General features: G+C 57.3%; 1 protein-coding gene across 1 annotated transcript in view; it reads right to left on the reverse strand.

Annotated features, from left to right (window-relative positions):
* Positions 1-22,336, reverse strand: part of PER2 (period circadian regulator 2) — a 39,249-nt gene that overhangs the window by 12,676 nt on the left and 4,237 nt on the right. Inside the window, exons 2-16 of the mRNA XM_059052765.2 lie at positions 16,914-17,146; positions 16,342-16,404; positions 15,243-15,397; positions 13,462-13,583; positions 12,214-12,415; positions 10,052-10,103; positions 8,823-8,965; positions 6,678-6,756; positions 4,372-4,478; positions 3,628-3,781; positions 3,315-3,423; positions 2,460-2,585; positions 1,936-2,020; positions 1,298-1,445; positions 1,086-1,210 (exon numbers count right to left, since the gene is read on the reverse strand). Coding sequence (XP_058908748.1) covers positions 1,086-1,210; positions 1,298-1,445; positions 1,936-2,020; positions 2,460-2,585; positions 3,315-3,423; positions 3,628-3,781; positions 4,372-4,478; positions 6,678-6,756; positions 8,823-8,965; positions 10,052-10,103; positions 12,214-12,415; positions 13,462-13,583; positions 15,243-15,397; positions 16,342-16,404; positions 16,914-17,128 — 1,885 coding nt within the window. The 5' untranslated portion in view covers positions 17,129-17,146. The remainder of the gene's footprint in view (positions 1-1,085; positions 1,211-1,297; positions 1,446-1,935; positions 2,021-2,459; positions 2,586-3,314; positions 3,424-3,627; positions 3,782-4,371; positions 4,479-6,677; positions 6,757-8,822; positions 8,966-10,051; positions 10,104-12,213; positions 12,416-13,461; positions 13,584-15,242; positions 15,398-16,341; positions 16,405-16,913; positions 17,147-22,336) is intronic.

The following is a 22,336-nucleotide window of genomic DNA, read 5'->3' on the forward strand; positions in this document are numbered from 1 at the left end:
AGGCGACCGCGGCGCCCTGGGTCAGGGCCTCTGCTGTGGGCCTTCGGGGAGGGCCGCCCGGCAGCCAGAAGCCCGTCTGCTGAGTGCAGGCACGCGGGTGGTGCTCCCTCCCTGCGGGCTGGGCCAGACCCCACCAGGGCACGGCTGTCCGGTCGCCTGGGCTTCTGCCCACGATGGGAGACCCTACTTCTGATCCTGGCGGTGGCCACCGGCAATGCCCTCACGTTCGAAGGGCCTGAGGTCTCATCTGACGCGTGGGGTCACTGACCCTCAGAGGCCAGTCCTCCTCTGAGACGCCCAAGAATGACAGCCTGAGAGGCCCCGGCCTCCAGCAGCCTCACAGGATCCTGCCCTCAAAGTCCAGAACCACCTTTATCTCCAGCTCATAAGAATTTCTGAGCTACTTTGGTCATTTAAAAAATAGCTTAGGGGGCTTCCCTGGTGGCGCAGTGGTTGAGACTCCGCCTGCCGATGCAGGGGACACGGGTTCGTGCCCCGGTCCGGGAGGATCCCACATGCCGCGGGGCGGCTGGGCGCATGAGCCATGGCCGCTGGGCTGGCGCGTCCAGAGCCTGTGCTCCGCAACCGGAGGGGCCACAGCAGCGAGAGGCCCGCGTACCGCAAAAAAAAAAAAAAAAAAAATTAAAAAATAGCCTAGGGCTTCCCCGGTGGTGCAGTGGTTGAGACTCCGCCTGCCGATGCAGGGGACACGGGTTCGTGCCCCGGTCCGGGAAGATCCCACATGCCGCGGAGCGGCTAGGCCCGTGGGCCACAGCTACTGAGCCTGCCCATTTGGAGCCTGTGCTCCGCAACAAGAGAGGCCACGACAGTGAGAGGCCCACGCACCGCAATGAAGAGTGGCCCCCGCTCGCCGCAACTAGCGAAAGCCCTCGCACAGAAACGGAGACCCAACACGGCCAAAATACATAAATTAATTTAAAAAATAGCCTGTACCCCAATACCGTGTCCCTGAAGCTGCTCAGAACCCTCCTGGAAGAAGGGGCTCCAGGACCTCAAATGATGCCTGATCCCACTAGAGAGGGTCTAAGTTATCCCGCAGTTCACAGCTCCAACGAACCACGTACCTGCGGTGTGTGGCCCGGCGCCCGCGGTGGCCTTGCACTTGTCGCTGACCTTTGGCGTGGGCAGGTGTGCCGGGAACTCACACTTCCTCTTCAGGGTGGTGGCCTCACTGCAGCTCTCCAGGTACCTGTGGGCGGGTGATAAAGGGCTTCGTGTAACAGAGAACCCCGCAGTGTGAGCAGCTGGGTGGGGAGGGAGGCCCGAAGGGCCGCACCTGATGATGCTGTCCAGGCAGCTGATCTGCTGGTAGGAGCCGGCGAGCGGGTCCTTGAAGGCCAGCTCCTCGGGAAGGCCGGCCCTGGAGCTGTCCTTTTCCGTGGCGGGAACAGCTTTCATCTGAGCCAGGGGACTGCTTTGCATTCCTGGAGGGACGACAACATTGTTTTTTCAGTTAGTCCTTGTTTCCCCCAGAGTACACTTTATACTTACAAAGCACTTTAATTCTACCTAAAAATAAGGCTGGGGCCTCAGAATATGCTTCACGGACGGACGCAGAGACCCGGTGACAGCCCGGTATTCGTGCAGCCCTGCTGGGCCAGCACTGCTGTGCCGTCCGCAGGGGGGCCTGGGGGGTGCTCTCTCTGCAGCACTCTGTCCGGCCTGTCCCCAGGGTCAGGGACTCAGCAGTGGGAAAGGTCAGTTCTTCACTTGAACTCCTGAAACTTTCAGGGCCAATAAGATCACAGGCGCCTTAAGGTCAATCGACGTTCCCTGCCTTGGGGAGGGTCGGTCTTTTCAAACATGACTTGGCGGGAATAACATTTATAACAATAATTGCCGGCAGTACAGCTTCCCACCTCTTCATGTCACCACGCTGAAGTCTCACTAAGGAAATGCTGGATCATTTGTTACCTGCAGCAGACTTGTTCTTTTGTTCTCCAGATTCATCCGGATAAGGACTTTTGCTTTTGACCTTGTTACCATTTTTACAAATCTCCTGAAAGAAAAACACATCATTCACCCTGGCAGACCCCGCAGCCTTTGCCCCACCCTGGAAAGAGAAAAGCAGGGTTAATCCCAGCAACAGAAGCAAGTTCTGAATGAGACCTGAGAGGCAGATTTTACGATTCTGAAGAAGAAGTAAAGGGAATGGCAGGTCACATTTTCTTCTTTCTAACCCTAACCCTACAGTTAAATCCTTACTTTTGCTTGATTGGCCTGTTAAATAATTTTCACCTGAACCTCTAGCCAGTCTGTGGCTGCCTCCACCCTTTCGAGGTTACACAGCAAGTCCCAGGTGAGCCAAGTTCAGAGATGCCAGAAGCAGGTGAGGTCGGAAAGGCTCGGCCCCAGCAAGGGCTGGTTCAAAAGTGCTCAGACATTTGAGTCACAGATGACAGACAGAGAGGGACAGAGGGGGACAGAGGGGCACGTACGGCTCTCCTCCGGCAGGGGTCCTCCTGGCCGGTGCATTCGCTGGAGGAGGTCTGGCTCAGGAGGTGTTCGTGGGACCCGCTGCTGCCCAGGCTCCCATAGCCGCTGGAGCTGCTGTGTGGGACAGGCTGGCGAGACAGCCACAGAAGGACTCTGGACGGGCCGCGGCGCGCCAGCCTTTTCTCAGAGGCACCGCGATCTGCCCGGGGGCCCTCGGCGGGGACCAGGTGGGGCCGGGCTTGGACCCAGGGTCAGGCTGCAGTGGGCTCCCGGGCTCCACCCACGGGGCCGTCCCGGATCCCAGTCCCCAGGGGACTCCACCAACACGGAGTCCACGGCCACGGGGCTTGGAAATAAAACAAGGTGCCTGACAGCTCCCATAGCCCCCGGAACCGAGAAGCAGGAGGCCACTCCTCGTGGGGCCCACGTGCTTGCAGGAGTCTGTCTTGACTGCTGTGTCCCCAGGGACAGGGAGGGGCGTCCTCAGTTCCCCCTGGGGCCAGCGCGACGGCCCGCGTTGGAGGGATGCCCCCGCCCCCTTCCACCCACGGGGGCCACGTGTTGGCTGGTGCCTGGAACGTGGGGACTGGGCTGGGGTGCAGGGGTGCGCCCTTCAGCCACTTGCCCAGAGCTGTGGTTCAGACCCAGACGCCCCGAACGTGCGAGGCGGGGGCAGCCCCCACGCGGGCAAGGCCCCTGCGGGTGGGACAGAAACCACCACCATGGCAGCAGGGCGCAGCGCAGCGCTGGAAGGAGGAGAAGGGCCTGAAAACGGGGGGAGGGGGGCGCGGCAGGCCTCAGGGCAGCTCTGGGCTGCCGCGGGGGCAGGAGGGAGGGTGTGCAGGCAGTCCGCCCACCTGCACCAGCAGCCGGTGGATCTGCTCCGTGAGCTCCTGGGTGCCAGGCTGCAGGGCCTTCTCCTCCCCGCGCGGCTGAGCTGAGAACACGTCCTCATTCAAAGGCCCCCTGCGTGGTTTTCATTTGTCTCTGTGAGTCGGGGCCCCGCCCTCCTCTCTGCAGGACCCCCCACCCCGGCGGCGCACCACCTTCCTCACCCCCCCCCAGGCCCGGGCCCCCCAGGGGGCAGGGGGCAGGTCAGCACAGGTACGTGGTGGGAGGTGACCTGGGCCCTGGTCTCCCAGCCCCCCCCCCGGGAACTGCAGCACTCACACCCTGACTCTGTGCCTCCCGATGATGAAAGAGACCTTCCTGCTCCACGGGTTGATGAAGCTGGACCAGCTGGTGTCCAGTGTGACGTACTCCCCGTTCCGGGCACGGAACCGGATCGGGGAATAGTCGAAAGGCTGCCCGCCGGACTGCGCGACTAGGAGAGCGAAAACAGAGTTCAGGGCGTGAAGAGAGTCAACTGGTGTTCGCGGTACAAGAAAAGACACGTGGAGATGCACTTGATTCTGGAATCATCTGAAAACTTAGGAGATGCCAATACCTCTTCAAAGCCGCCACTTTCAATCCCCCGTCTTGCTTGAAATTGCGACCGGGGACTGTCTGCAGCAGCGCCCTTACGTGTTTTAGGACACACGTCCCTGCGAGCTTCACAGGTCTGCTGCCAGCGGGACGCTCAGCGTCACGTGTGCCGGTGAGGCCTGGGCTTGGTGGGGACACGTGTCGTCCAGCCCCTGGCCCGGGCAGACCACCCCCATAGCCCCCACCACAGCCGACCCCGTCTCTCCTCCTCCCGCCTGCTGGCAAAGCCAAAAAAGATGAGAGGCCGAGGACTCGGGCCGAGGGCGACTCCCCACCAGCCGACAGTGCCAGGACTCAGGCAGGAGGCGGGACACCCCTTGCCCGCAGCCCAGCGGACCCCGCCCAGTGGGCGCTGCCCTCGGGAAGACACTCGCAGAGAGCACCAGCTTCGCCCACGCCCCCAGGGTGGACCGTGAGAAGGGGACCTACTCTTTTTGTGGATGGCGACCATCAGGGGCCTGTCGCTGGGGTGCAGCTGCGCGAGCACAGGGGTCTCGACCAGGTCCTGGGGCAGGTGGCCCAGGAGGGGGACCGCCCTGCAAAGCAAGCGCACACGGGGTCACGGCTGTGCTTCAGGACACGAGCCAGAACACAGCCTCCAAATGGGGCAGCCGACCGTCTCCAGGAACGAGTCTGACTCCAAATTCCCCAAAGACCAAAATCTGGGTATCGTGCTAAGCAAGAAACAGTCAGTCTTTTAACTAATTGGCAAATGAACGACGGCAGCATCGCTGAGGGTCTTCAATAGGAAATAAGGCCCTGCGAGTGCCTGCCCGTTACAGGCTCAGAGCTTCAGCCCTGCGTCTGAGTTCCCGAAAGAATCGATCGGGACCGTGCTGTTTTCTTCTCCTAAGACCTTCTTCTTGTTTTGTGTCACTCATAAGTTTGGCTAGATGTGGCCTGACGTGGGCTTCCTTTTTTAACACGTTTGCCGGCACCGGGAGACGCCGCCCGCGTGGTCTTTTCCAGCTCAGGGCGCTCTTCTGCTCTAAGTGTGGCCACTGTGTCCGGCCCAACGGGCCGCGGCTCGCCAGGAGTCGCCACCACTGGCTGGGGAGCGCCGCCCTGTGCCCGTCAGGTCTTCCCTGGAGCTGCTGCTTTGCTTTCTGGGCAAAGGTCTCGCACTGAGCTCCTGCAGTCCCCGTCGTCCCCTCGGCGTGTCCAGCACTCTCTGCCAGCTCAGCGGCCGCCCCCGCTCCTGAGCGGGGAAGGGGAAGCGGCCTTCCCCTTCCCAGGCCCATCTCCTTTCCTCCCAACAGCTGTTTCCCCAAACCCTTCCGCTCTGGTGGAGGACGTCCTCCCGCATTGCTAGAGTGGAGGCTGCCTGTTCTGTGTGGGGTAGAACTTCCTCCTGGGCCCGGCGCCATTCTCGGATTCCCTCCTCCTCGTCGGAGGTGTGCTATCTGGGCCTCGTGTCTCCCTTTGGACAGGATGTGCAGAACGTCCCTGGTCAAGGCCTGGCCCGAGGAGGAGAGGGAGGAGCCCCCGGCCAGCCTGGGCTCGTGGGCTGGGCTGCCCACTGGGCTTTGCTGAGGAAGGCTCTGCAGCCTGCTGGCCCGTGACGACCTGCTCACCGGCCCTCCTGCACACAAATGAGTGGACATCTGGGGTAGCTGCAGACAGGAGTTCTCAGTCTTTTGGAGGAATAAAAATTATCCTGGGATTGCTACACAGACGCAGCTCCCAGTTCCCCCACTCCAAGATCTTGCTGGGCAGGGCTGGGTGGGGCTGGGAACCTGCACCTCGACGCTGTCCCTCCGGAGATTCTGCCGCAGGCGGCCGGCACGGCTCACCTGAGCAGTCAGGGGCTGGTGGAGACTGATGGGCCCTGGCTGCCCAAGGGCAGAACTTGTCCAGCGGGCCCCGTGGCCTGCGTCCGAGGGGGCGCCTCGCGTCCCCAGACCAGGTGCGGGCAGTGAGGAGGTCCTGACCCCCCACGGGTGCCACTGCATGAAGCCCGGCGCGTTGCCCGTGTGTCTTCCCGGGAGACTTCTCCCCGATCGCTGCCGGCAGCCGCGGCATTCTCCGCGCGTCTGCCCAGGAGCCGGGGTCGTCACACAGGGCCCTTGACCCGATGCCGGAGAACCCAGAGCCCTCTCCGAACGGTCAGTGCTCCCGACTCCAGCGGGGCCGTGGGCACCAGCTACAGCACCCTGGGTGGCAGGCGCAGGAGGGGAGTCCGAGTGGGCTCTGGGCAGAGGTACGAGGTGGCCCCCTCCCTGTAGCGGCCTGTGGCACGCAGGCTGGAAGACGCACTTGTGCTGGGATCCTGCCAAGGGTGTCCTAACGCTGCCCCAGGCACACGGTCCGCGGTTGTACCAGCCTTTACTCAAGTGTCCAATTTTTGAAACGGGTTTATTAAACAAGGTGATAAGGACAGGCGCAGTTAGAACGATGATCAGCTCCCTAGAAGGCCCCATCTACACAGCGTCCATACCTCAGGAGGTTTTTAGTGTAATTCCATAATTTTCTCATTGTCTATGTATAATTAAATGTTTTAGTTGATTCTTACACATAACATGCAGCCTTAGCTTTAGCTAAACAGCTTCAGCGTCAAAAACATGAAAATTGATTGAGCTTTACTTAGTTATTAAGTAACTACCAAGGTAACGCTGAAACACAAAATATCTGGGGAGAGGGGGCGACCGGCTGACATAAAGGATGCGATACTGACTTCAAGGCCAGGGCCGCGGGAGAGGCGAGCGCTGGCAGGGGGGCGGCGCTGCATCGCTTACCTTTCGTCCACGTCCTGGAACAAACAATTTGGCGAATGTGTGGTCGTAAAAATTCTCTTTTCAGGAGGGATTCTAGGGGCTGAAAGAAAAGAATTTTGCACAAATTTCCGATTCTAAGACATACGTACTTTGTGTAGGCATACCGCGACTACTGGAAAACACCACGTGCCGATCGATTCAGAATGATGGGGAACTAGAGGAAAAATTAAAAGTGGACTCTGAATAACAGAGCACTTCCTGAAGGGCGAAGAACAGACCCTACGCTTGGTGACCACCAGCCAGACCTGTTAACTTCTTTGTGGACCAGTTTTAGTCTAGAAAGCTAGGAACTGCCATGTTAGCAGAACCACGTGGTGAGGTTTAGGCTTCTTTCAGCAAAATCCTGCTGGAAGGCCGTCTGCATGATGTTTAAGATCCAACAAGAATGAACTGAACAAATTACTTTTTTAAAAGGAGTAAAGGGGCTTCCCTGGTGGCACAGTGGTTGAGAATCCGCCTGCCGATGCAGGGGACGCGGGTTCGTGCCCTGGTCCGGGAAGATCCCACGTGCCGCGGAGCAACTAAGCCCGTGAGCCATGGCCGCTGGGCCTGCGCGTCCGGAGCCTGTGCTTCGCAACGGGAGAGGCCGCAACAGTGAGAGGCCCGCATACCGGAAAAAAAAAAAAAAAAAAAAAAAAAAAGGAGTAAAAAGTATTCGGATTCAAAATTCTCAGCAAACGTCATTGTACTGGGACTTCACAGTTTCTAAGGTGAAGAGTAATTTTCATAAAGGAAGTCACATACGCAGAATTTTCCTCAACTACCAAATTCATGGACAAAACATTCAAAATTCCAAAATTTTTCGTTCTTGAAGGAGACTCTGATCATTTTGGGGAATAACTTGCTGAGATCTGAGTAACCCCTCTAGGTCTTTACTGAATATTTAGAAGAGAATGTTCTATATGTGGGAATCCATCAAACATATGAAAGAAACTCATATACCTAAAACATTTCTATCACTTTTAAGAAATGCCTTTTAAAAAAAGACATCATTGGGCTTCCCTGGTGGCGCAGTGGTTGAGAGTCCACCTGCTGATGCAGGGGACGCGGGTTCGTGCCCCGGTCCGGGAAGATCCCACGTGCCGCGGAGCGGCTGGGCCCGTGAGCCGTGGCCGCTGAGCCTGCGCGTCCGGAGCCTGTGCTCCGCAACGGGAGAGGCCACGGCAGTGAGAGGCCCGCGTACCGCACCAAAAATAAAAAAGAAAACAAAAAGACATCATTAACCACTGAGAGACAGTTATAAATACAATTAAACCTGGACTGGACTGGATCCCTGTGGTTCAGGAGTTACAGATGGCCCTGCTTTCAGAGGATTTTGAAATCCCGTGACTTGCTGAGTCGCCATGGTGAGGACCTAGGTTCCTGGCCAGGTCCTGCGGCCAGCGCGAGGCCGTGCCACAAGAAAGCCTACGAGGAGGGGCTGCTGGAAGGATACAAGCAGCGTGGCAAAGTGCCTGGGGTCCTCTGGGAGGGGGTGGCCTGAGGAGCCAGCAGGTCCCGAAAAGGACACCCGGTGAGGTAAGCCTGCTGTGACGACTGGGTTTCCACAGGCTGAGGTGGAGGGGAGGAGCCCTAGGGGAGGAAACATCAGGACAGAGACTGGGGGTCAGGGTAACGCTGGGCTCTGGAGGCTCCACAGCTGGTCTGCAGGAGCCAGGCCATAGCGGAGGCCGGGACCTCCCGCAGGAGGTGGGACGGACCAAGGAGAGCAGGGAGGAATGCCCAGCACTTACTTCTCAGGCGGTGGCTGCTTTGGGGTTCTGCACCTTAGAGGCCGGGGAGTGCGAGGACAGAAGGGACGTGGGCCCTGGACGCAGCAAGGCTACGTGGACGGAAGGCCGTGGCCAGGGAAAGGGGAAGGCACCCACGGTCCGGCGACTGGCTGGACCCAGGTGAGAGACGACAGGGCCCGGGGTCTTTCGCGGACAAGGAGAGGTGGTTGGATGGGATCACAGGGAGGGCCAGGTGACAGAGGCAGGCGCCGAGTCTCAAGGGAGATGGAGGCTCTGCCCGAGGCTGGGGAGAGGCAGGGGCCGGGAGCCCACCTCACACACATGTATCTGAGCCCCGGGAGGAAGTGAGGGAGTGGCCTGGGCCAGCCGTTACCTTCGTAGCCCGAGTGCACCCTCTCTGCCAGCAGCACGCAGCACAGCTGGCTCTCGGCGCCCTGCTGGTCGCGCACCTCGGCCAGGTAGGGCGTCACGCGGAACGGGTGGTAGCGGATTTCGCTCTCATGGTTTTTGCCGACACTGCAGAGGAGGGCATATGAGAGGTTTGGGATTACGACCGAAGGAATCATCCTTTATTGCTGGTCACCTCTCCCCCAGCAGCTGTTATGTCTCAGCAATCCTTTTATTTATTGCATGGACACCTGCAGAACAGAGCCAGGCCCCTCACCTGGGGACCCAGGCCGAGCCGGACGTGCTCCCTCGGTCTATGGTCTGCGCCTCCGTCCCACCCGAGGGTCTGGAACCCCCAACCCCGCTCCTCTGTCCTCACCCTCAGCTGTCCGGTGACAGTGTGGGGTTAACTGGAGGGTCACCGGCCTGAGCCATGGGCGCTTCAGGGGCCCTTCTCTGGAGTAGTTTGCATTTTAATTGGGGAGAGGATGCTACTCCAACAGTGGGGTCCCAGCCCCAGCTTCTGAGGGGGCCAGTGTCTGGCCAGGCTCACTCCTGATACTGCAGCTGGACGCTCAACTGGTCACTCGATTTGGGGCCAAAAGCCTGTTGGGAAAGCTATGGGGCTCTCCGTGAAAAAACGTTCACTCGAACCATAGGCCACACACACTTCCGGGGCCCTCGCGGACCCTGGGGTTCACGCCTTCCCAGGTGGGGGCTGCCGGCCAGTTTCCCGGGTCACGGACAGCAAGTCTGGGCTCCGCAGGCCGACATTCCCCCCGAGGAGCAGGCAAACTGCTCCATCGTTGACCGGGCTGTCTTAACACCTGTGCACATTTAAAACACGGCTCGGAAATTCCCCGGCGGCCCAGCGGTTAGGCCTCGGCGCTTTCGCTGCCGGGGACTGGGTCCAGTCCCGAGTCAGGGAACTAAGATCCCAGAAGCCGAGTGGCGGCCCCCCCCTCCCCAAACAAAACAAAACAAAACAAATAACTCTGCTTATGGAGACGTGTTTCCACGCGGACTTTTCAGGAACACTCCGGCTGTGTGGCGGGGACGCTCCTGCAGCACCTCAGCCGCAAAGAGCGGGGCCTGGGCAGGCTTGGGGCCTCGGCAGGCGGCATGCGGAGGGCACCCCGGCACCTCCTCCACCTTCACGAGAGGCCCTTAGGATGAAAAGTCTGTGCAACGAAATTCAGGAAAACCTGGGCTTACCTGACGCGGCAAAAGAAAGATTTCTCCTCCATGCATTCTTGAGTAAAAGAGTCTAAAAGAAAAGGCCCCAGTCACTCACCCAGTTACACCACTGACCAGGGACGGTGCTTTTATTTCCCACAGGCCAGGCAGAAGCAGGAGAATCGAGAGTCAAGGTGTGATGCAGATTTACCTGGCACTGAGCAGAGCCCTGAGGTTAGAACCTTGTACCACAGTTCTGACCAAGGAGAAATCTATTCCACGAGCGTGCACTCACCAAATGATGCCACGCTAAAAGCGCTGCTACGAACACGCTAACTAATGACCAGTTTCCCTGTGGAAGGCGCACTGACTGACGTGCAGAACTGTTGCATGTAAAGCCCTGGACATTTCAACCTACACATTTGGGGGGATATTTAATTCTAACAGAAGCAACTCAGGGCATTTCACAGCTTACATCAATCCTTTTCCTAAATATTAACTTACTTTAAAATGTAAAATGTCTAGTGAAAACATGAGTTCGACTGGGTGACCTCATCAGAGATGACGGAATGGTGTTTCCACAATAAACGCAGTTTAGAAAAAGGAATCTCAGACTTCGGTCTTTCACGTAAAGCTTCCTCTACTCAAAAGAAATGAGGAAAAGTAGATGGTTGCCGGTTGGGGAAAATGATATAAAATTTCCGGCCTGGAAAGGTGACTTCAGGAAGTCACCTGGTCCTTATTTTCTATTCAGACAAAAATTCAGTGGCAAAAGCACCCTGGTGCGATGGCGCCGGCCTGTTGGTGCTGTGACTCCACACGCAGAGCTGCCTCCCTCCCTCCACGCAGTGACCCAGCATCGACAGGTCCTGGTAACGTGCACCACAAACTTTAGTGATCTGACTGCACAGCCCTGGGGCTGGGGCTTTGGGAGAAAGCAGACAGCTCTACCTCTGAAACGGGGAGCGAGTGTCTCCTCCTTTAATGAGTCAACCCTAAAGCCAACTGCGCTCCTGGCCTCGGGTTGTCTGTTGTCCGGGAGGAACAGCTGCTGAAAGGTGGCTGTGACGGTGAGGGCCCCGCTGCCGGCTGCCTGGGAGCAGGGGGACGCGGGGAGCCCCATGGCGTGGAGGGACCCAAGATCCAGGAGGTGGTGACGGTGGGCTGAGGAGCGTTTCGACGTGAGCAGAGATGCTGACCCAGGAGCCAAGGACGAAATGGGAGTCAGCTTTGGGTGACGTGGCCAGGGCTGGCTCTTGGTTAAGATCATGACTGAGGCCCAGCTTTTCTGGGGTGACTCCCGGCCTTGCCCATTTCCTGCTCGTTTCTCTTGGCTTCTCCTCTTTGGGTCCACCTCAGCTCTGAGCAATCAGAGCCCAACGAGGGGCTAATGACAGTCTAGATGCAGGTGGACAGACGCTGCAGGACTTACGCTGTCAGCCACCTGGTCACTGAAAGGCCTGAGCTGGTGGGGACCCTCTCCTCTCCAGTACCTCTGCCAGGACCCCATGCCATGTTTCTGCTGAGATGTGTCTGGTCAACCGGTCCCCTCCTGCACCCACTCATGTGAAGGTCCTTGCTGGTCACGAGAGAGCTTCCATGCCTTCCAGATACAAAGTCTCCCCAACCGTGTTGCAGGAGGACAAGGACACGACACTTGACGGTGGCCAGGAACACGGGGGCGGGTGGGGGACCCGAGGTCCGAGGAAGCAGCCACCTGGGCGCAGACTAGAGCCTAAAGCGCCTGGAAGGCCGGGGTCTGAGCCCGGGAGGATGGCGCGGCCTCTGGTGGAGGTGAAGAGCCCCCCGCTATGCTGACATCACTGCACCACCTGCAGGGAGCCTTCCAGATGTACCTCCGTCCTTCCCCCGACCCTGCAGCCTCATGTCCAGACCCCAGCTCCGATCAACTTCCTTTCTAAAATGCCTGACATGTCTTAAGATCTTCTGAAGCAGTTTTCCCTTTCTGAAATTTATGAAAAGACTTTTTTCTCTCTCTAAATGTATTGTGAGCAAACCACCTTTAATCTTGCACCTGGGACAGACAGGGCAGCCTCAGGCCCCTTCACGGGGGCCTACTGCAGGCCTCCAGCGGAGGGGAGGCGGGCAGTAGCCCCACGTTGGGGGCGGCCCCGCTCGGCCCCCTCCCCATGCTGCCTGTGGAGAAGGACAAGGCAGCCCGGGCGGCGCGGGGCCCTCACCTGCTCGGCTGCGGACACTCCAGGGCGGCAGCTTGCACGGCGTGGTGCAGCTGTGGAACACGCCCACGTCCTGGGGCGCCAGGAACTCCACGAACTTGGCATCGTGGAAGGTGCCCCGCTTACAGTGGAAGATGGAGACCACTCGGTCAGAGATGTACAGGATTTTCCCGGTCACCAGGGACACAGCCGCAGCAAACACGTCCTGGAACGGAGAACACGATTCTGCTGAGGCCGGGCTGGAGGGGACTGGACAGGTCCCCCTCCCCTGAGGGGCAGAGAATCGGGCCAACAGACGGGAAGGGAGCAGGACGCGTGAAGGGTCAGGGGAAGCCTCTGGGCCCCTCTCCTCAGCCCTGGCCAGGATAACTCTGCTTCCCCTCTTACATATCTTGGGGTCCCGGGGGGGGGGTATCATCTGAAAACACCCATCAGGGTTCCGCTGCCCAAAGGAGCCCCAGCCGTGCTCATTCCCTGCAGCTGTGTCACCCGCTCGGTCTCTGGGCATGGAGCTCCCTGGCGTCCAGCCTGGGTGATTCGGGAGGGGGAGGGGGCCTCTTCCTCTCTCTCCTGGGGCTCAGGGTTGCCCGGGGGGCTGGAGGCCTCAGGCCCCCTGGCCCACCACGGGCTCTCCCCACGCTGGCTGGCCCTCTGAGCTCGGGGCGGGGCCCCCTGTGGGTTGAGCTGCAGGGAGGGCACGGGAGGAAAGAGACGGGAAGGGCCGGCGAGTCCCCTTCTGCAGGCCGTCACTGCTGCGATTCTGCACCTCTGGGTCCCCACCTGCCCTCTGGTTTCCTCTCATTAACTGAGAACCGGGGGTAACTCCCTCCCCTTCCCCAGACCTCCAGGGAGGCCTCACCTTTATGGGCTTTGCTTAAAAATGCATGAGCTTGCGGAGTCTCACCAAGTGCCCGCCCCGCAAGTGAACTGACCGTCACCTAGTGTGTCCCTTCCCCCTCCCCCGCCCCGTGCGGGCCCCGCCCTTGGTCAAGGGGGGCTCACTCACACACACTCGGGGTGTGGGGTGGAGTCAGCGCAAGAGGACAGCCTCAGAGAACAGCGCAAGCGGCAACACGGACGCCACTTCAGGATCCCTGACTTACTTTCTTTTCTTTGAAGCAGGGAACTCGTTTCCTGAAACTCCCAACCCTGCTGCTATGAAACTGAGGTTCAGCCAGCTCCCCTGGGTGAAGACCTCGGCCACCTGAGCTGAGCCTCCTGGGTGAAGACTTCACTGGTTAGGGCGCTTACCACGTTCTTCACGATGAACTCGGAGGTGGCGCTCTCGATTTCCTCCACCGTGCAGGAGGGCGCGTGGGCGCTGCCAGGCTCGTCCTCACTGCACGTCAGCAGCTGGTAGTACTCCTCGTTGGCTGCAGGCGAGACCAAGGGGAGGGCTGAGGGCGGCCCTGGCTCATGGCTGGGGCTCTACCTTTCTCATGAGAAAGTGGGCACAGAACACAGAGAAATGTGAAGGCTAGACAAACAGAAATCCGGGATTCTTTTCCCTGAAAAATCAGAAGGCCTTTGATTACAGACATTTTTAAAACAAGAAAGACACATTATTTTCAACAACGCGGCCACACGGTTCTACCTAAGCCTCACTTTCCCCAGAGGCCCGTAACCGTGACACAGCACCAATGTTTCCGCGTAGGACAGCCATGGCGGCCCCTGCATCTGGCCCCTCGGGGGTCAGACGCTCCCATCCAGACAGAGTCGACTCTTAGAAACACCGGGCATGAGAAACAACCCTGTTTCAGAACGAACTGTTCAGAACAGAACTGAAGACGAGGACCGCTCATCCCGGGACACCCCGTACAGGGTGACAAAGCTACCTCCACCCAGAGGGGGGCCCTCAGGCGAGTGGAACCCGGGATGCCCGACTCCAACAGCTAAACCGCGCTGAGGCGGCCCCCGGCGTGGGCGTCCTGGGCCTGGTCTCCGGGGCTGGGCTGTAGGCAGAACAGTGCACTGGAGATGCCGGTGCTGCCTCCGCGGCGGGGCGGTCCGTACCTGCCCCGGAGACAGAGGCACCTGCGTGTACCTTAGACCCAGGGAAGGGGCCCCAGCTCAGCGGAAGGGCCACGGCCACAGGGGCAAAACGGAAGGAAGACTACACGCCACTGGAAGTTACGGCAGAGGGAGCGGGAATCGGCCGCAGCGTAAAGCGCCTGAGCTTGATGACACAGGTCCTTTGGCACCTGCAGTGTTTGTTGGTGGATTCCTGCACTGCATCTGTGAAGAGCTCTGCACACACGTCTCAGGTCAAAGCCTCAGTCGATTCCACTGACCGGCTTTGCAAGCTCTTACGAGTTCTTCCACCTAACAGTAAAACCCAAACGTACCCCAGAGGGAGGCAGGACCTGGATCACGTGGGTCCTGTTACTGTGTGCCTGTGACGGAAAGGGGGCGCCTGGTCCCGCCTGCCCGCCTTCCTGGTGCAGAGACCACCACGATGGAAATTCACATATTTTTAGAGAAACGAGAAATGAACTGCCCAAGGTCTTGAATCTGGAGCAGCTCGAAAATACTGTCCTTTAAGGATAAGATCAGGCAGTACCCTCCTTGTATCGTCTCCTTTTTTTGTTGCCGTTTGTTTCCTTTTTTTCCCCTCACATTATTTTTTAAAGGAGGGGCAAGCCCTCAGCTAAATGCTGGGGGTTATTCATGTCGCCGGCGTACACACACGTCACAACCCTCCAGCCAGAGCCTGGAAGGTGCTGGACACTCCTGAAAGTGACCTGACCCCAGCCCTGGGCACGAAAGCTTCATGTTGTAAATAGGTTTCTTTTATCAGCTGGTTTCTTACCTGCTTTTTTTTTTTTTTTCCTCTGAAAGTACAACAGAAAACTTCTGATGAACTGAGATTTCCAACCAGCTGAGATTTCATCAGACTTCCCCAACTTCCTTCTGCTACGTCAGGACTACGTCAGGACTGACTTTTGGAAAATCAACACAACTGAAGCTCTAACTTGGGGAGACGTGAAACTGACTCTCCTACAGGCTGGAACAAACGCACGAGGCGGACGCACCTTTCACCTGCTTCACACTCCTCAGGGCGTGCTTGAGGGTCAACAAGGTGCTGGCCTTCCCCTTGGCCCTCTTGTCCGCAGGGAGGTGGACCTTCAGCTCCCTCAGCGTTTTGATCAGCTCTTTGTGGGTGTCCACTTTGGTGGACTGCTCGCTGCTATGGAGTTAAAGAAAGACGTCAGTACCCTAAGTGCCCTTTTCGGAAGAAACGTGCCTCTGGTCCAGTTTCTCCACCAGGGCGTGAGAACGCCGCGGTCCACGTGTTCCTGGGTGGGCGTGCAGGATGCAGCAGCCCCCAGCAGCTGTGACAACCACGAGTGTCTGCAGACATCGCCTCGTGTCTCTAACGGGGAGAGGAACTGCCCGGGAGAACCAGTGCTCTGACCCAGGTGAACGCCGGAGGGTGTCCCTCCCACCTGCTGGTCCACCCACAGCCCGGCCAGCAGGCCCCACTGTGGAGCTCTGCCCACCCCCATCTCAGACAGAGAGGCAGACAGTGACGGAGACCCCAGAGGGCAGCACGGTAGCATCCTGGGGCGAGGACATAAATGATGTGCGAAGGCCTTGGAGAGGAAAGGAGGTTTCTAAGGAGGATCGTCAGACTCGAGGACATGGAAGGGGTCGGAGGAAGGGCAGGGGGCACTTGCTGAGGGAGATGGGCCTGTTTAGACAGAGGGTGCCGAGGGAGTGATGGGGTCGGGCCTCTGGGGCGATGGCAAAGGCCCCATATGCCCAGGACAGAGATCTGGATTTTGCTCCAGTGGTGATGTGAAAGCGTCTGTCAATATGAAATTAAGGACACGTTTGTTACAAACACGTAGAAAAAAGCGAGTGTTCCGGATACATGTCTAAGATGCAGACAAGGTCTGCTTAGTGAGAGCCGGAGCAGCTACAGGTCTGGGGCAACATCAGGGGCTGTGAGCAGCCCGTGGGACAGTCGTCTGAAAGGGCTCGGCTGGGTTCACAAGGGGGACGGCTGCTCAGACTAACAGGTTCTAGCAGAAGCCGGAAAAAAGTCGCATCCCCCCCAAAACCTTATCTCATGACACATCTTTCCATCTCTCTAAATCTCTAAACTGAGGGAGTTCTAACTGGTCTTACCTGCAGCCACTCGTGGACGGGTGGTGTTCAGACTTCACCATCATCAGGCTAAATGTACCTGGACTAAAAACAAAAAATAAAGGCCAAGCTCAGAAGAGTGTATCCATCCACTTCCCCCCGCATCCACCCAGCGATGACAGGCTGGATTACACCACAGCAAGTCAATTGGGAAAAAATATGAGCTGAAGAGAAAAAGAACAAGAAACCTCTGGACACTGGAAAAACTAAGTACTGGGACATATAAACCCAAGGCCAGAGGAGAAGTTCGTTTGCTATAAACAACGGGGCGTCGGTTCCGTAGCTGCTCGAGGGGTTCCCCGACTCTTCTGCCTCCCAAGATCTGGTCACATGCTAGGTGTCTAGCTACTGGCGGTCTGACTCCCAAAATCACCGTCATAAGGAAGGACAGGCCCTAGCACATTTTAGTTATTCTGAGTCAATAAGATTTTCAGAAGTCTTAAAAAACGTGGTCATCATGATTTAAAGACTGCAAAAGCAATCGCAATCGCAGGGAAGGAGACACTGAGAAAACAAGCGCCCGGCCTCAGCCTGGGGGCCTCAGGCACACCCACCCCTGGCAGGTGCCGGGCGGCCCCACCGGCATCCCCAGCTCCTGGCCACTGCCGCCGCAGTCGCCGCCCCGTGAGTCCCGCCCCGTCGAGCCGCTCTCGCTTGTGCCACCGCTCGCGTCCGCGTCCTCCCGGAGGGGGGCTTGGCTGGGCCAGCGCTCCACAGGCTCCTGGGGAGGGTCACTGGGGCCGGGGGCGTAGTCAGCGCACCCGTTCATGCTGGCTCCTGAGTGACGCTGGCAAACGAGAGAAGGTCATGAGGTTCAGGGGGCAGGGGTTTGTGCAGCCATCAGGCGAAAGTGTCCCACGGGAATCTTTCTCCACGTTTCGCCGGAGGAGCCGCGGCAGGAGGTGCGGTCAATCGTCCGTCTTCTGCGCTCGTATCCACAGGGCTCCCACCTTCCATGAACTGCGCAGGCGCATGAATCAGGTGGCCGCAGCCCCGGACACCAAGTTGCTGATGGCCTCCCCAGGTGATGTGAGGGGGCAGCGGGGTCCAGAAATCTTGGCCATCACAAGTTACAGGAGGCCCTTGAACCAGGCTGCGGGCCAGGGAGACTTCAGGGAGAAATGAGGCTGCGGGAGCAGGCGTCACTGCGTCAGGAGGGCAGGGCAGCGGGGCCCTTACAGCAGCAGGGCGTCGGGCACAGGGTGGTCCAGTGAGCGCTAAGGCGTGTGCGAGTTGGGTGGGGAGGTGGAGGGACCAGTACGAGGCCAGCGTGGAGTTATCTGGGGTTCACGAGGAGCTGCGGAAGCACCGGAAGCAGTGGACTCCTATAACTTCGCTTGCGTTTGGACAGGTTTAGCTTTGGTGCTTTGGGGGTAGGTGGGCGGAGCGGGGCTGAAATGAGAGACTGACGGGTCACAGGCTAGGATGAGCAAAGGCAGTGAGCAGCCCGGGCAGGCGGGGTTGACCAGGAGCCTAAGGACGGGGGACTTAGAGGTCACAGGGTAAATGCAGGACCTGGGCTGGTGCTCCCCTGCGAGGTCCCTGGAGGAAGGGGGCACTCATGCACACCAGTGGAGAGGTCGAGGGAGGCCCGGCACGAAAGGGTGTGGTCAGGGTTCAGGAAACTACGGATGATGTGCAGCTCGGGGGCAACCAGTTAGCGGGAGGGAGCTGTTACCTCCTCTGGGCCCGGAGGGGCAGGAAGAGGAGGGCTCCTGAAACCAGAGGCACCCAGACAACCTGCGCCCTGTGGGGGGCATAAACCTCCTGAGCTCGGAGGTCAGGAGGCCAGAAGGCAAAGGGACACACGGACACAGTCCCCAAAGGCTCACCTCAGTCACCGAGCAGTGGGGGAAGGCCTGGAGGGCCCAGGCAGCGGTGCCTTCACCGAGGGGGCTCCCCAGAAAGCAGAATGTGCCCCTGCAGCTTTCCTGCGCTCAGGCACCTGGACCAGAGGCCGCAGGGAGGGCCCTGTGGACACTGTGCTGAGGACGTGACACGTGCCGGCTCACGTAACCCGCATGATCGCCGTTCACGGCGCACCAGCGTTGCCTTCTAGGGGTGGGCAAACAGGCCGGTGACCTGCCCAAGGCCACGCAGAGCAGGAGACAGTGCTGGACTCAGGCTCCCCTACCCGCCAAAGGTGGGGACCCGCGCAGAATCCAACCACATTACACTGTGGAAAACAGCAGGTCTGATCAGACCCTGTCTCGTTCATGAACCAGATAAACAGCAAAGAGCCAACGTGCAGCTTCTGAAAAGAAGCGCAGTGAAGACAAGATGCACACAAGCTCCACGGCACGAGGACACAAGCACGCTTAGGGCAGCACCAACTCTGTACCCTAAACAAAACTCAAGAAACGACGGATTCGATGAAGCACGTAACGAAGGATGAGCTAAAGCTGCAGACTGAAGTGAAAACGTCACAACAGACAACTGGAAAGCTCAAGTTCAGCCTCAGTGGTGGGGAGGATGAGAGTGAGAAGCTTTAAACACGCCCAGGGAAGGGGCTGATATTAAAGGCACGTTTTTACCTGCAGATTAACATCTCTTTCTGAAAAAGACTCCATAGCAATGAAACAGAAAGGACAGTGAAAGATACACGTGAAGGAAACCATCCTGCGGGCAGATCTGCATCTGCGTGACTCCCTGAGGACCAGGCAAAATTATGTGAGAAGTGTCAAGGCCCATCTATGTCCTGATGAAAATGATGTTTTCAAGGAAAAAGAAAATGCTACCCACATCCCAACAGGAAAAACAGGTTACCTGCGAAGGATGCTAAGTCACGCTAGTCTTGGACATCCCTGCTGTAATGTTAAATTTGCAGAAGATAAAGTCTATACACTCTGAGAGGAGACGGTCACGGCCACAGGGAGGAAGTCTCAGAGGATCTTGCTATGGCTTCCGACGGAAGCTGTTTATTGGTCTCGAATCACAGAGAACCTCAAATGCCAGCTCTTTGCAGTGAAAGTCAGGAACAAAACAAGCAAGTCTACTGCTCGGTCTTCAACATTTCAGGGACGTTCTAGCTAATTCGATGAAAGAATGAAAGGTGCTAATATCTGGGGAGAGAGAGACCAAAGACTAAGAACAGACTGTTCCCACAAAGAGAAACACCAGGTAAGAGCTATAAACCTGGAAGGATGCCCCACCTAGTCAGACATGAGGAAAACGCAAAGCACGAGGTTTCCAAAATCTAACAGGACCGACAGCATCCTGGGTTGGCCAGGAGGAGGACTCCTGTGCGCTGTGTCGGACTAACGAAGTCTTCCTGGGGGCGTCTCTGGGTGTGTCTAGCAATGCTTACACCCCAGCCCCTCCCCACTCCTAGGAAGCTGCTCCGTGGGGATGCTCGTCCATGCAGAGACGTGTGAGCACGGGGTTTGGGGGAAGAAAAACCTGGAAAGAACCACCAGCAAGGAGTCTACCCGCATCCTGTCCAGGGCCACTTCCAAACTGGGCCCCCTGCCTCACCTGACCGCATTTCGGTCCACACAGGGCAAGTGAGCTCCTCTCTCCCCTGGGCGCAGAGCTCAGCGCTGCTCTGCACAGGGGCCAACAGCTCAGCGGGGCCTCCAGCTGCTCCCTGGGGTCTCCCGTGCAGCCACCCCCTTGGCCCAGGCACTGTGCTCTGACCTCGGGGACCTTGCATTTGCTGCTCCCTGGTGCCCTCAGCACTTGTCCGGCAGATGGCCTGACCGTCCTGCACAAACTGCACCGCCTTCTCCCCGGCCCTGCCAGCCCTGCATCCCCTTCTCGGCTTTCTCTCCTGTGGCACCAACACTGCCCGACTGCACACTGACGCGTGGGTGCTTTTGCTGACGGCTGTACCCCTGGGCCTGGCATCTGGTGTGAAGGCATAAACCCTGGGACATCTGCACTGTGGAATACTATGTACTCCATCAAAAAGACAGAGACCAGGGCTTCCCTGGTGGCACAGTGGTTGAGAGTCCGCCTGCCGATGCGGGGGACGCAGGTTCGTGCCCAAGTCCGGGAGGATCCCACGTGCCGCGGAGTGGTTGGGCCCGTGAGCCATGGCCGCTGAGCCTGCGCGTCCGGAGCCTGTGCTCTGCAATGGGAGAGGCCACAATGGAGAGAGGCCCACGTACCACAAAAAAAACCCAAAAACCAAAAACCAAAAAAAAAGATATTGCTGTGATTTATGTCAAAGAGTGTTCTTCCTATGTTTTCCTCTAAGAGTTTTATAGTGTCCGGTCTTACATTTAGGTCTTTAATCCATTTTGAGTTTATTTTTGTATATGGTGTTGGGAGTGTTCTAATTTCATTCTTTTACATGTAGCTCTCCAGTTTTCCCAGCACCACTTATTGGAAAGACTGTCTTTCCTCCATTGTATATCCTTGCCTCCTTTGTCATAGATTAGTTGACCATAGTTACGTGGGCTTATCTCTGGGCTTTCTATCCTGTTCCATTGATCTATATTTCTGTTTTTGTGCCAGTACTACTACTACTACTACTACTACTACTACTGTAGCTTCGTAGTATAGTCTGAAGTCAGGGAGTCTAATTCCTCCAGCTCTGTTTTTTTCCCTCAAGACTACTTTGGCTATTCAGGGTCTTTTGTGTTTCCATACACATTTTAAGATGTTTTTTGTTCTAGTTTTGTAAAAAATGCCATTGGTAATTTGATAGGGATTGCATTGAGTCTGTAGATTGCTTTGGGTAGTATGGTCATTTTCACAATATTGATTCTTCCAATCCAAGAACATGGTATATCTCTCCATCTGTTGGTATCATCTTTAATTTCTTTCAACAATCTTATAGTTTTCTGCATACAGGTCTTTTGTCTCCCTAGGTAGGTTTATTACTAGGTATTTTATCCTTTTTGTTGCAATGGTAAATGGGAGTGTTTCCCTAATTTCTCTTTCAGATTTTTCATCATTAGTGTATAGGAATGCAAGAGATTTCTGTGCATTAATTTTGTATCCTGCAACTTTACCAAATTCATTGATTAGCTCTACTAGTTTCCTGGTGGCATCTTTAGGATTCTCTATGTATAGTATCATATCATCTACAAACAGTGACAGTTTTACTTCTTCTTTTCCAATTTGTATTTCTTTTATTTTTTTTTCTTCTCTGATTGCCGGAAGCACTAGCCTTTAAGCCTTGGCCCGCACGCTGCTTTTAAGAGAACCCAAACTAAGACAGACTGAAGAGAGTGACAGAATGGGCCAGGAGGGTGCTGGAAGAAGAGTATTCTAGGCAGGAAGACAGCACATGCAAAGGTCCTGAGGCAGATGGGTCTGAGGACAATGGACGAGTCTGGAGCAGAAAGGGCAAGGCAGAAGGTAGGGGTTGACGTGAAGTCAGAGCCAGGTCATATGGCACCTTGCAGGGCAGAGCCAGGGCCCTGGCTTTTTCTGAGTGAGGTGGGAACTGCTGTAGAGTCCTGTGCATCAAGGTATGTATGACTCACGTGCTAGCAGGGCCACAGGGTAGAGGCAAGGCGGAAGCCAGGACACCTCTTAGGGGGCTCTGGGCCACCCAGGGTGCAGAAGACATTCACTCTGTCCCCTCCACTCCCTGGACACCACCTGTCCCAACCCACAGCCCTCCCCAGACAAGCAGCAGGGCCAGTCCTTCCTGCTGAGTAATTTATGAAGGTGATAGGGCAGCAGCAGAGGACTAAGTGAGCAGACCCTGGACAGCAGCGGCTTCAGCGGGTTCCTCCACTTCCTGACCGTTACCTTGGGCAAGTTCCTACACGTCCCTGTGCCTTGCTTCCTCATCTGTGAGATGGGGCTACAGCAACACCTGCCTCCTACTGGTTGCTCAGGGGGTTAAAGGACAGCCGTGCAGTGTCTGGAATGCAGTTAAGTGTCCAGCGAAGGCTGGCTTTTACCATCACTGCCAATCACTAGAGGAAAAGAGACAGGGTAACAAAAAGCAAATTAAAAAAAAGATAATTCATTGTCACGAGCACTGTTGCTGGCCGCCCCAGGCAATGAGGACGACCCT

The sequence above is a fragment of the Kogia breviceps genome, chromosome 2, assembly GCF_026419965.1.
Source record: "Kogia breviceps isolate mKogBre1 chromosome 2, mKogBre1 haplotype 1, whole genome shotgun sequence".
NCBI lineage: Eukaryota > Metazoa > Chordata > Mammalia > Artiodactyla > Physeteridae > Kogia > Kogia breviceps.